This window comes from Danio rerio, chromosome 3, assembly GCF_052040795.2.
Source record: "Danio rerio strain M-AB ecotype USA chromosome 3, GRCz13ab, whole genome shotgun sequence".
Lineage (NCBI taxonomy): Eukaryota > Metazoa > Chordata > Actinopteri > Cypriniformes > Danionidae > Danio > Danio rerio.
In genome coordinates this window covers 2872655-2887500 of record NC_141023.1, presented here as the reverse complement: position 1 = coordinate 2887500, position 14846 = coordinate 2872655, and the positions used below count along the sequence as shown (strand labels likewise).

The window sequence follows — 14846 nt, the reverse complement described above, 5'->3', positions numbered from 1 at the left end:
TTTTAAGCTACTCTGTTAAGTCATGCTGTACTGTTCAGAGGACATCCTGGGCTTTCTAGTGAGATGTCATTTGATTGGCTGGCATGCTTGCAACCACTTCTTACACTGCATCCAAAATGGCCGACAGCACATTTTATGGGAAGGAGACAGGTATGTACATTTTTAGCTTTTTAAATGTTTTTTTCCTGTTATTACATATATTTGTTTATTAAAGTGCCAGGAACAATACATTTAGCTTTCAAAGCTGTTAAGAGAACTTTTTCTCTGCTGTTTCCCAGAGATGGGTTGCGGCTGGAAGCTCATCCACTGCGTAAAAATGTGCTGGATAAGTTGGCGGTTCATTCCGCTGTGGCGACCCCGGATTAATAAAGGGAATAAGCTGAAAAGAAAATGAATGAATGAAATTACTGTTTCAGTCACTGTTCAGGCATGTCCCACCGGAAGGAAGCCTTAGGGAAGACCCAGTAAACACTGGAGGTACTATGTCTCTCGACTGAGCTCAGGATCCCCCCGGAAGAGCTGGAGGAAGTGTCTGGGGAGAGGGATTCTCTCCTAAGACTGCTGCCTCCGCGACCCGGCCCTGGAAAAGCGGAGGAAAATGAATGAATGGATGAAATTACAGCTAAAAAGTCTTCTTTAAAAGTTGGTTCAAAGTATATATTAAAGTGTTTACTCCTAATCCCAACAGGGAAAACCAGCAACAGTCAAGAATGCATGATGAGATGCTGTCATGATCAATGAAGGAGATTATAATGGAAGTCAATGAAGCAAAAACAGCAGTAGTGTTTACTAGAGCAGAAGCTAGAGGTTTGTTTTGTTGTTGTCCTTCTTCCTCAGATCAGGTTGATGGTGTGTGTGTGTGTGTGTTGGTTGTTCATTAACGCACAGAGACACACCTGAGTGCGCATTTCCTCTTCAGGCTCCCTGTAAAAACACAACCGCAGAAAAGTCTCTCGGCAGTGGGTGAACGGAGCCGTTTCACAGCTATCATGTGATCTGATGGACACCTCGAGGCCTTAGACTGCGCCTGAAACACACACACACACACACACACACAGAATGAAAATGCTGGCTCTGCTGTGCTTCTGCTGGGTTTCTTTACTCGGTGTCTCCGGGTTCAATGTGTTGAGCTGTAGAAACTCGTCGGTCACATTAAACGTGGTTCTGCTGGAGGACGAAAACTCGCCCTGGAGCCTGAAGTTCGTGAAGGATGTGGTGGAAACGGCGGTGGAGGACCAAAACAACAAGAACCACGCTGAAGGTGAGAGGATATAATGTTAGCGAAGGGTTTATTTGCGACTGTGAGATCAAATAAAACAGATTAATCGATACAATGAGTTCATCTTACACTGTACAATAAATGATATGGTCAATTAGTCATGACAGCATGTGTTTTTAATTAATCATACTCTAACTTAATCTTATAAGTCGTGCAAGCTCTTTTAAGTCAGTTTAAATTCAAATAAGCTTATAAATTTAAGACAACTAGTATTTTTTTTTACAGTTTACTGTTAAAATACCTCTTAATTAACAGTTTGTGTGTGTTTATAATAAATTGCATTATGGGATGTTGATCTCTGTCCACTTTTGATTTTGAAATCTAAACTCTACAGTTTAACAAAGTGACATTTAATAATATAAGATATAATATCTAAAGCAGGTTTCTCAACTGGTTTGGCCATGGGACCCACATTTTTACATGGTCATCAGGTCGCGACCCAAATTTTTAGGAACTATAATACAATTTTAGGAATTATAAATAATTTGTATTTATTTGTTAACATGCACAAGTAGTGACAGATACATCATCAGAAAATCACAGAGACTTACAAATAAACAATATTTTATTGCTGTTATTTAACAAAATGTTTCAAATTATAGTAATATTACAAACGAAAAGCCGCTAATACTGTTAACAGTGGTCAGGGTAAGGAAAGATTCAGTTGCCATAAACTGAACTGAACTCTTAATAAAACATGTTGTCTGGTTTCCAAATGTCGTTTTAATTCAGAAGGTTTCATGCTCTCTTGTGAGAGCACATCACTACATATGACACACTGAGACTTAAAGTCTTTTTTTGTCATCAAAATATGTACGTCCATACTGTATATATTCGGAGTTGCACTTGCGCTTCGACATCCCTGCTGAAAAATCCAGCCTAAACCAGCCTAGGCTGGTTGGCTGGTTTTAGCTGGTCGACCAGGCTGGTTTTAGAGGGTTTTTGGCCACTTCCAGGCTGGTTTCCAGCCATTTCCAGCATGGTCTTAGCTGGTCAGGCTGAGAGAAGACCAGCTAAAACCAGCTTGACCAGCCTAGCCAAGCTGGGAGTCCAGCCAAAACCAGCTATATCCAGCTTAAACCAGGCTGGTCAAGCTGGTTTTAGCTGGTCATTTTCCAGCCTTACCAGCTTAGACCAGGCTGGAAATAGCCAAAACCCCTCTAAAACCAGGCTGGTCAACCAGCTAAAACCAGCCAACCAGCCTAGGCTGGTTTATGCTGGATTTTTCAGCAGGGATATTTGTTGCTAAAATTAAAGGAAATTTCACATGTCAAATGGTAGGGTTGTCACGCATGCATTTCAAAATAAAAAGTCCAGTATAAGCAAAATATAAAGTATAAAGTATAAGCCTCAATTTAATTGAGTAATGGAGTCTTCAAAAACATGCATATTTAAGTTTATTTAACTTGCCGGTTTTGTAGATTATACTTAAATTATTCAGTTCACCAAACTTACTTAACCAAACGAGTTATTAAAACTTTTAAATAGATTAAACTTTTGTTGTTTTTTTTGACCCACTGAAAATGTTCCAACGACCCACTTTTGGGTCGCGACCCACCAGTTAAGAAACACTGATCTAGAGAAATAAGTCTGTAAAATAGCAGAAAATGTGCTGCAGTTTATTACAAGGTGTTTGTAGCGTAATATACAACACCAACCCAGACAATATAGCCCTGCGGACTATTACACGTGTTCATAAAAGTCACTTTTTACAAACTTTCAAGGTTAAAAGCTGTTGGAGGAAAGATCAAGCTCCCATAATGCAGTTCAGAAGCAGAAATAAACAGGAAAAAATTAAAACATCAATCGCAAAATACTGAAAACTGCTAATTTAGGGATATTATTTACAGTGTCGTTAGATATTAATGAAAGATCAGTGCACTTAAATAGATATATTTCACCTAAAAATGAAAATTCTGTCATCATTTACTCTCTCTTTCCTTTTGATTTGATTTATTTTGAACAGAATCTCATACCCATAAATCAATCCTTCAAACAAAATACACTGAAAAAAGTGTTGCATGCAGAACTGTTGCAAACAATTTATTTGTGTTGAATTTAAACAAACTTTGGTTTGTTTAAATCCAACACAATTAAATTGTTTATAACCACTTAACGTAAAAAAAATTTAGCAAATCCCAGGAATCATCTTTAAATATATATTTTTTTCAGTGTACAGTAACCCTTTAGAATAATGTCTATATTACACTGAAAACCCTAATAAGTTGACTGAACTAAATTAATTGACTAAACTTGTTGGCTCAATTTAATTGAGTAATGGAATCTTCAAAAACTTGCATAATTAAGTTTATTTAACTTGCCGGTTTTGTAAGGCAAGGCAAGGCAAGTTTATTTATATAGCACATTTCATACACAGTGGCAATTCAAAGTGCTTTACATAAACAGGAATAAAAAGACAAGTTTAGGAACATAAAATGCAGACAATAAAATATATTAAAAACAGATAAAAACAAATTAAAATGTGTTAAAATAGGTAATAAAAGAATGAAAAAGAAAATGAAAAACATAATAGTGCGATCTGTCGGACGCAGCACAGTGCTCATACAGTAAAGGCACAGCTAAACACATGTGTTTTCAGTCTTGTAGACTATACTTAAATTATTCAGTTCACCAAACTTACTTAACCAAACAAGTTATTAAAACTTTAATTATTAGAAATGTGCTGAAGAAATCTGCTCTCCGTAAACAGAAATTGGGGAAAAATAAACAAGGGCTAATAATTCTGACTTCAGCTGTGTTTATATCAAACTATTTACAAATAAGGGTTAGAAACCTGTAACCACGTAGTAGAAAAAACACCATAAAGTCAATGGTTACAGGTTTCCAACATTCTTCAAAATATCCTCTTTTGTCTTAAACAGAATAAAAACATATGAGTGAAGTATGACACTAAATCAAGACAGAATTGTAAATAATGACAGTAAAATATATTTGTGTTTTACTGTTTTGTGTAAACTGTGCCACTAATAAATACAGCGTTTGGTGAGTTACTTCAAAAAGTAATGAATGGCTAATTACATCATTAAACTGCCATTTAAAGTACTTTATAATTACAATACAATACAAAGATTATTTTAAAACATCCGCAGTCGACCAAAGTGCTGCACAGAGAAAAAAATAACAAAGACGAGTCCACACATTTGTATACAATAAAGAGTTAGGAACAATAAAACACTAAAACAAAGAAGCATTGGAGAACTATTAAATGCACAGAAAAAAATCATTTAAAGAGGATTCCTTTTACGTTAAGTGTTATAAACTATTTATTTGGGCTGAATTTAAACAAAAAAAATAAGTTGAATATTAAATTCAATAATTTGTTTGCAACAGTTCTGCATGTAAAATTTTTCAGTGTGCCAGCGAGAGGAGATCGCTTTTAAGAGTAGATTTAACCTTATGGTAGTCTCCGGTCCGGTCATTTTGGTTTTTGAAATTATAAAACTAGTCTTTTAGATTGTCTGACTGCATGTTGTAATTTCTCAGTAATGTCTACACAACTAGAGACTTCACAAGCAGCTTTATGGATATAGTAATACTGGAACACACGGCTGCACCATGGCATTACACCTTTTTCTTTTCTATACATGCAGATGACGGTATTTTGCCCTCGACACATTGTATTTGGATGCCAAGGTACCTGTTTTAACTGGAAATACTGCAGTAACAACAACAAACAAACAAACAAACAAACAAACAAAATGGTGAAAAATTGCATTGTTTTCAATGGGTGGAAAATAGATGTTAATTACTGCATATATATTAGTTACTACCACAAATCCCTCTCAAAATGAAAAATAAAATAGGAAGAATATTATTAAACAAAAACTAATCTGTGGAGCGTTTCCTGAAACCATCGTTAGCCAACTAAGGTCGCAAGTGCCGTCGTTAAAAACATAGTTTGTTGATTTGCCAATCCCCAAATCCGTCGCTCCAATGAACATTCGCAAACTGTGTTGCAAACTTGTGTACTTGCAACTACAGCTTTGGAGCTGTAGTTAGAAACATAGCTCCTGGCTGTGTTCTATTCTTAGTTATCCCCCCTATGCCCTATTCATTTAGAACATTCCTACATTTAAACTTGGAATTATTAAAAATAAAAAAAGCATTAAGCTCATCTCTCTTAGGTGTAATTTGCTTTCAAACTATTTTTACAGTTCAGTTTTAGCGATCTTCATGTGTACAATTGTGCTCCCTTCACAGTGCACTTTGAAAACATTGATGTCATTTTGAACACAGCCTCAAGCGAATGCTATAGGTGAGCTATTATTTAAAAGCAGAATACGTCTCCAAAGCTTGTGAAAACAAAAAGCAAAGGTTAATTCTTTTACTTTATAGTGGGTTATTTATGAAGTATCTGTACTGTATATGACATAGGCCTGCTGGGTAGAACAATTCTGCAGTGATTTACATGTGTCAAACTGTAAAAACTTTTCTCAAAAAATAAATAAACAAATAAACAATATCCTAATTTAATTGATTGCACTGAAAAAAAACTGTGTGTATTTTACAGGTGTTCGTCCCTTTTTGACCCGCTAAGACCACCAGTGTAGCTCACAAATAAGGAGAACCAAAGGGTTAAAAACAGACAAAGCAGAGGCCGTTCTGATGCACTTCATAACTGAAATACTCAATAAGTAATTTGATTATTTACTCAATAGTAATTCTTACAGAGGCGACTCAGTGGCGCAGTGGGTAGTGCGGTCGCCTCACAGCAAGAAGGTCGCTGGTTCGAGCCTCGGCTCAGTTGGCATTTCTGTGTGGAGTTTGCATGTTCTCCGTGTGTTCGTGTGGGTTTCCTCCGGGTGCTCCGGTTTCCCCCACAGTCCAAACACATGCAACAGGTGAATTGGTTAGGCTAAACTGTCCATAGTGTATGAGTGTGAATGAGTCTGTTTGGATGTTTCCCAGAGATGGGTTGCAGCTGGAAGGGCATTCGCTGCGTAGAACATGGGCTGCATAATTGGCGGTTCATTCCGTTGTGGCGACCCCGGGTTAATAAAGGGACTAAGCTGACAAGAAAATGAATGAATGAATGAAATTACTAATCGGTTGAAAATAGTAAAGTAAATATGTTTTATTTGTATTTCTTTTAATTGCAGTGAGTTACTTATAATGTATTTGCCTAAAACACTGTAATAAGTAATAAATATAATATTAATACATACAAATATATTTTGCTGAATAATTGTATTTATTCATCAGTTTATGATCATGTACAGTATGGTATGAATTCAGAGAATTTTGAGTCATTGTGTTTTTGTATTAATATGTTTTGCAGAGTTATTTGATTTTATTAAAGCAGTTGAAGGAGGTTTTCATTTGTCAGACAATTCTTTGCTTATAGAACTATTCATTTCTGTGAAACATTTAATATTGAAACATTTTGATCTCTTAAAGTAATTCTGCTTGCTAGCCAAAGGATGCTAGGTTATATATTAAAATGCTTTAATTTTAATCAATAACTTATTAAAGCTAAAGGCCATGTTTGACTCGAATTTAAAGAATGAAAAGACTTTAATTTCTACTGTGTCTCTGCAGAGATTTATAGTGTTGAGTCTGGTGATTCAATACCTTATTGAGCAGTAGACATTGTAATTTTAAGTAATTTAAACTCAACATAATTACTTTATTTTTAAGTGACTTACCCGCCACTGTCCTCCTCTACAACACTGACTGGAGATCAGGTCAGATGGTCTAGATTTCAGTCTGTTTTGAATTTAGAATAGACTGGAACAGAATAGAACAGAACATCAGAAAAGAGAAGAATGAAACAAAATAGAATAGAATAGAATAGAATAGAATAGAATAGAATAGAATAGAATAGAATAGAATAAAATATACTGGAACAGAATGGAATAGAACAGAACATCAGAAAAGAAGAATAAAACAGAATAGAATAGAACAGAATATAATACACTGAAACAGAATGGAATAGAGCAGAACATAAGAAAAGAGAAGAATAAAACAAAATATAATAGAGTAGAATAGAATAGATCAAAACATAACAGAATGGATTAGATAAGAAAGAAATAGAATAGTACAGAACAGAACACAGTAGAAATAAATGGAACAGAACAGAATGTAAACAAATGGAATTGTATAGAACAGAAACAGAATGCAACTGAAATGAGTAGACTGGAATAGGATAGAACAAAACTTAACAGAATAGAATAGACACAAATAGAATAAAATGGATTAACTGGAACATAATGGAATAGAACAGAACATCGGAACAAAGAAAAGTGGAACAGAACAGAACAAAACATAACAGAAAAGATTAGAATGAAGTAGAACAGAACAATACATATAAATGGAACAGAATAGAATAAAAAAACGAAATTGAATAAAATAGAAACAGAATGCAACAGAAAAGAGTAGAATGGAGCAAAATAGAATTAAACAAAATGTATCAAAACACAATAGAATGAAAACAAATGGAATAGAATAGAATAAGAACAGAAAAATCAGAACAGAGTAGAATGAAAGAACAGAATAGAGTAGAATAGAACAAAACATAATAGAATAGATTAGAATGAAAAAGAATAGAATAAAACAAAACAGTAAAAATAAGTGGAACAAAACAGAATAGAAATATAAGTGGAATCTAATATAGAGTAGAAACAGAACGCAACAAAAAAAAGAGTAGAATGGAACAAAATAGAACAGAGCAAAACAGAACAGAATAGAAACAAATGCAACAGAATATTAAACATAAGAAACAGAATGGAGCAGAAAATAATAGAATAAATTGAAAGGAACAGAATGGAATACAACAGAATGCCAAAACAGAGTAGAATGAAACAGAATAGAATAGAGTAGAATTTAATAGAATAGAACAAAACATGACACAATTGATTATAATGGAATATAAAAAAATAAAATGAAATGGAACATAATAGAATAGAATTGAAACAGTAGCAACAGAACAGACTAAAACAGAACAAAATATAATAAAATGAAATGAAATAGAACAGAATAAGATGGAACAAAAAAGCAGAAGAGAGTAAAACGGAACATAACAGTATAGAACAAAACAGTAGAATAGAAATAAATGGAACAGAATAGAAAAGAAAAGAAACCAAATGGAACAGAAAAGACTAGAACAGAATAAAAAATAGAGTCATATGAAACAATAGAATGGAATAGAATAGAACAGAAAAAAAATAACAGAATAGATAAGACTGGAATAGAATAGTTCTAAATGGAACAGAATAGAATGGAATGAAATGAAATAGCAGACAGCAGAACAGAGTAGAAAGGAACAGAACAGAACAGAATAGAATAAAATGGAATAAACAGATCAAAAAAAATAACAGAATAGATTAGAATGGCATTGTATAGAATATAAATAAATTGAAACAGTAGGGACAGAACAGACTAAAATGGAATAGAATATAATAGAATGAAACAGAACAGAACAGGATTAAATAGAACAAAACAGAGTAAAATGGAACATAACATAATAAAAATAAATGGAACAGAATAAAATAGAAACCGAAAAGAAACTGAACGACTATAAAAGACTAGAATAGAATACAAAAGAATAGAATGAAAGGACCAGAGTGGAATAGAACAGCAGAACAGACAAGAATGGATCAAAATAGAATGAAATGAAATGGAACAGAATAGAATTGAATTGAAAAAAACAGTAGAATGGAGTAAAATGTAATAGAATAGAATGGAAACAGTAGGAACAAAACAGACTAGAAAAGAACAGAATAGAACAGATCAAAACAGAACAGAACAGCAGAGTAAAATACAATAGAATACAGATCAGGTCAGTTGTCCAGTAGCCTAAATTCATTCGTTCATTCATTCATTCATTCATTCATTTTCTTTTCTGCTTAGTCCCCCATCAATCTGGGGTCGTCACAGCAGAATGAACCACCAACTTATCCAGCCCATATTTTTTACACAGCGGATGCCCTTCCAGCTGCAACCCATCTCTGGGAAACATTCATACACACTCATACACTATGAACAGTTTAGCCTACCCAATTCACCTGTACAGCATGTCTTTGGACTGTGGGGGAAACCAGAGCACCTAGAGAAAACCCACACGAATGCAGGGAGAACATGCAAACTCCACACAGAAATGGCAACTGACTCAGCCGAGGCTCGAACCAGCGACCTTCTTGCTCTGAGGAGACAGCACTACCTATTGCGTTACTGCATAGCCTAAATAACTAGAATATATTCCAGTTCTCTGCTAATAAACACATGTAGTCTTTTAAAATGAGCTGAAGCACAGGTGAGCTGGAGCTGCTGCTGAATAAAGGGTTGTTGTTTGTGTTGTTGTAGGTCTGGACTTCCACATTAAGGTTCTGTTCAGCGGCTTCAACACCACTCATTACCGGCGCCGGGGCTGTGGCAGCAGTACATGTGAAGCGGTGGAGATCCTCAAATCCCTGCACGTGAGTCTGACCTTGACCCTTGCAGGACGTTCAGCGTTATTAACAGCATTTTCCCTCGGGCGCGCTCAAACATTACACAGATTTCAGTTAAAGCTCTGTAAACCTGTAAATATAATGCTGTGCTGTGTGTGTGTGTGTGTGTGTGTGTGTGTGTGTGTGTGTGTGTGTGTGTGTGTGTGTGCTGCAGAACAACAGTGAGCTGGGCTGTGTGATGCTGGGGCCGTCCTGCACATACGCCACCTTTCAGCTGGTGGAGTGAGTTCAACTCTATTATCACCTCAACATTACTTCAGATATTGAGTTTTAATTAATGAGCTTCTATTGGCCTGTGTGAAACTATTCCTGCTGGACAACAATCAAACAACAGAAACACTGATGGAAGTTCTATTGATTTCACTAGAATAAAATTAAAACAGAGAGGAACAGAAAAGAGTAGAATGAAATAGAGAATAGTGCAGAAAGAAACAGAATAGAATAGAATGACAGTCACGTCATTGGCCATGAACATTTCCTGCTTGTTATCAAACTATTTCATAACTGAGGCAAGTCAATCATAACTTAATGTTAAAACAGCATAACATTAATTATCAATATGTGGCTCTTTTTTGATTCTCTGAAGCTGAAGAAATTAAACATGTAAAACAGGAAATACATCAGGACCATTGTTTTTATTTACATGAATCAAAAAGGTCTATAGAATAGAATAGAACAGAATAAAATAGAACATAATAGAATAGTGTACAATAGAAAATAACAATAGAATAGAACAGAATAAAGTAGAACAGAATAGAACAGAACAGAATAAAATAGTGTAATAGAGAAAATAACAATAGAATAGAACAGAATAAAATAGAGCAATAGAACAGAATAGAATGAAATAGAACAGAATATAATAGTGTACACTAGAAAATAACAGAATAAAAAGAACAATAGACTAGAACAGAACAGAATAGAACAGAATAAAATAGAACAGAATAGAACAGAACAGAATAGAATAATATAGAATCGAACAGAATAGAATAAAATAGAATAGAATAGAACAGAATAGAACAGAACAGAATAGAATAATATAGAACAGAACAGAATAGAATAAAATAGAACAGAATAGAACAGAATAGAATAGAACAGAACAGAATAGAATAATATAGAATAGAACAGAATAGAACAGAACAGAACAGAACAGAATAGAACAGAACAGAAGAGAACAGAACAGAATAGAATAGAACAGAAGAGAAGAGAACAGAACAGAACAGAACAGAATAGAACAGAACAGAATAGAATAAAATAGAACAGAATAGAACAGAATAGAATAGAACAGAACAGAATAGAATAATATAGAATAGAACAGAATAGAACAGAACAGAACAGAACAGAACAGAATAGAACAGAAGAGAAGAGAAGAGAAGAGAACAGAATAGAATAGAATAGAACAGAACAGAACAGAATAGAATAAAATAGAACAGAATAGAACAGAATAGAATAGAACAGAACAGAATAGAACAGAATAGAATAGAACAGAACAGAAGAGAAGAGAAGAGAACAGAACAGAATAGAATAGAACAGAAGAGATGAGAACAGAATAGAACAGAACAGAATAGAACAGAACAGAATAGAATAATATAGAATCGAACAGAATAGAATAAAATAGAATAGAATAGAACAGAATAGAACAGAACAGAATAGAATAATATAGAATCGAACAGAATAGAATAAAATAGAATAGAATAGAACAGAATAGAACAGAACAGAATAGAATAATATAGAACAGAACAGAATAGAATAAAATAGAACAGAATAGAACAGAATAGAATAGAACAGAACAGAATAGAATAATATAGAATAGAACAGAATAGAACAGAACAGAACAGAACAGAATAGAACAGAACAGAAGAGAACAGAATAGAATAGAACAGAAGAGAAGAGAACAGAACAGAACAGAATAGAACAGAACAGAATAGAATAAAATAGAACAGAATAGAACAGAACAGAACAGAATAGAATAATATAGAATAGAACAGAATAGAACAGAACAGAACAGAACAGAATAGAATAGAACAGAAGAGAAGAGAAGAGAAGAGAAGAGAAGAGAACAGAATAGAATAGAATAGAACAGAACAGAACAGAACAGAATAGAATAGAATAGAATAGAACAGAACAGAACAGAATAGAATAAAATAGAACAGAATAGAACAGAATAGAATAGAACAGAACAGAATAGAACAGAATAGAATAGAACAGAACAGAAGAGAAGAGAAGAGAAGAGAACAGAACAGAATAGAATAGAACAGAAGAGATGAGAACAGAATAGAACAGAACAGAATAGAACAGAACAGAACAGAACAGAACAGAATAGAACAGAACAGAACAGAATAGAATAATATAGAATCGAACAGAATAGAACAGAACAGAATAGAACAGAACAGAATAGAACAGAAAAGAATAGAACAGAAAAGAATAGAACAGAAGAGAACAGAATAAAATAGATCAGAACAGAACATAATAGAATAATATAGAATTGAAATGAACAGAATAGAATAGAACAGAATAAAAAGAAAAGATAATAACAGAACAGAACAGAGTAGAATAGAATAGAATAGAATAGAATAGAATGAAAAGAAAAGATAAGAACAGAACAGAGTAGAACAGAGTAGAATAGAATAGAATAGAATAGAATAGAATAGAATAGAATAGAATAGAATGAAAAGCAATAAAAGAGAATAGAATGGAACAGAACAGAACATTGGATAGATTGGAAAGGAAGAGAATGGGACAGAACCAAGAAAATTAGAATATAATAGAACAGAATAAAATAGAGCAATAGAACAGAATAGAATGAAATAGAACAGAAAAGAATAGAACAGAATAAAAAGAACAATAGACTAGAACAGAACAGAATAGAATACAATACAATACAATAGAACAGAATAAAATAGAACAGAATAGAATAGAACAAAACAGAAAAGAATAATATACAATCGAACAGAATAGAATAGAATAGAACAGAAAAAATAGAACAGAACATAATAGAATAATATAGAATTTAAGTGAACAGAATAGAATAGAACAGAATAAACAAGAACTGATAAGAACAGAACATAATAGAATAGAATAGAATGAAAAGCAATAAAAGAGAATAGAATGGAACAGAACAGAACAGTGAATAGATTGGAAAGGAAGAGAATGGGACAGAACCGAGAAAATTAGAATAGAATAGAACAGAACTGAATAGAAAAGAACAGACTATAATACAAAAAATGAAATGGAATACAATATAATAAAAACTAAATGGAACTGAACAGAATAGAAATGAATAAAATAGTATAGAAATGGAAATGGAGGAGTACAATAAAATACAATAGAAAGAAATGGAATAAAACAGAACAAAACAGAACAGAACAGATTAGAATAGAATTGAACTAAATGGAACCGAGTTGAATATCATACAAAAGAATTATACAATAAAACAGCAACAAAACTATAGAAACTCTGTCAGAAGTTCACATGGTTTCCACTACAAACACCATTAAAGAGCTTTTATCCAATCAGTCTTTCCAGTCTCTGATTCTGATTGGTTGAGCCACATTCAAAGCTGTTGTAAAATACTGTACAAACACACACTCGTGACTGTTGCTTAGCAACCATTCCATTATCATTACTGAGCCAAAGAAACAGTACATTTGCTGGTTTATTCAGTGAACGCTTGCCGCACTGTGTCTATGATGTAACTGTTCTATAAAAGCAATAAACCCTGTGAAGCCGTGGTTTACGGTCAATTTATAACAGCTAATGGGGTTCCAGGCGCTCTACATCACCGTCCCTCAGCTGTTATAGAGTCCATGTAAATAAGCCACAGTGTTTTGGGGGTTTATTGGTTTAACAAGCCAACAACGAACAACCATCAACACCAGAACACCTGAACGATTTCCAATGTGTTTTGGGACTTTCTCTTGTTGATTTTATTTTTAGTACCACAACAGACCACATTAAAGTCAACACAATCTCCATACTAACCATCAAAAACTTTCCCAATTCTATGAAGACTTCTATAGTTTAGTTTTTTCTCCAGCAGGGCTTTAAAGTGTTAGTAATGATGAAGGAAATGATTTGTGTGTGACTATGTGTGTGTGTGTGTGTGTCAGTCAGGAGGTGGGTCTGACTCTCACCATCCCCATCATCTCGGCGGGTAGTTTCGGTCTGTCCTGCGACTATAAGCAGAAGCTCACCCGTCTGCTTCCTCCGGCGCGCAAAATCGCAGAGTTCTTCTTCCACTTCTGGCACACGTCTGTCAAGAATCTGAAGCCGGCGTGGAAAACAGCCTATGTGTATAAAAAAGACAACTACACAGAGGAATGCTTCTGGTAATCACACTGAAACACTCACACATTCAGAACACACACACAGAGATACTGTACACGCAGCAGCCTGAGGTGTGTGTGTGTGTGTCCGTCAGGTACATCAATGCTCTGGAGGCTCCGTCTGCTCTCTTCTCCTCCAACATTTCCAGAGAGATGCTGAGGAGTGAGTCTGAGCTGTCGACAGCGCTGAAGAGAAAAGACCGACACAGCAACAGTGAGAAAACACCGGGCTATCATACATACACACATCCATCCATCCATCCATCTGCACATCCATCCATCTGCACAGCCATCCATCCATCCATCCATTCATCCATGAATATACCTACCATCCACCAATCTACATACCAATCCATCAATCCATCCATCAATCCACAAACCTACCATCCATCCACATACTTATACACTCATAAACCCTTCTATCCATCCATCCATCCATTAATCCACAAACCTATCTATCTACCTACCATTCATTCATATGCTTACATATCCATCCATCCATCCATTTTTAGTGAGGTCAATGAAGAATTATAGTCCTAATTTATTTTGTGATATATTGGATAAAGTTGATTGGTCCGGGGTATGGGGATCCAAGGATGTGGAGGCAGCATGGGATTGTTTTAAGGATCTGTTCAGTAATGCTTTGAATAAAATAGCACCATATAAAAAAATAAGAGTTAAACAAAGATCAGACCCTTGGATTACAGATGAAATTTTACAACTGTTAAAGATAAGAGATGAGAGTTTTGCCAAGTTTAGGAAGGATAGTGATTGTAG

General features: G+C 34.5%; 2 protein-coding genes across 2 annotated transcripts in view; one reads left to right on the top strand and one right to left on the bottom strand.

Annotated features, from left to right (window-relative positions):
* Window positions 1-14846, bottom strand: part of plbd1a (phospholipase B domain containing 1a) — a 522382-nt gene that overhangs the window by 242881 nt on the left and 264655 nt on the right. The window lies entirely within an intron of this gene.
* Window positions 956-14846, top strand: part of gucy2ca (guanylate cyclase 2Ca) — a 39543-nt gene continuing 25652 nt past the window's right edge. The window contains exons 1-5 of the mRNA XM_087243528.1: window positions 956-1261; window positions 9602-9714; window positions 9902-9969; window positions 13854-14072; window positions 14165-14283. Of these exons, the coding sequence (XP_087099654.1) occupies window positions 1060-1261; window positions 9602-9714; window positions 9902-9969; window positions 13854-14072; window positions 14165-14283 (721 nt within the window). The 5' untranslated portion in view covers window positions 956-1059. The remainder of the gene's footprint in view (window positions 1262-9601; window positions 9715-9901; window positions 9970-13853; window positions 14073-14164; window positions 14284-14846) is intronic.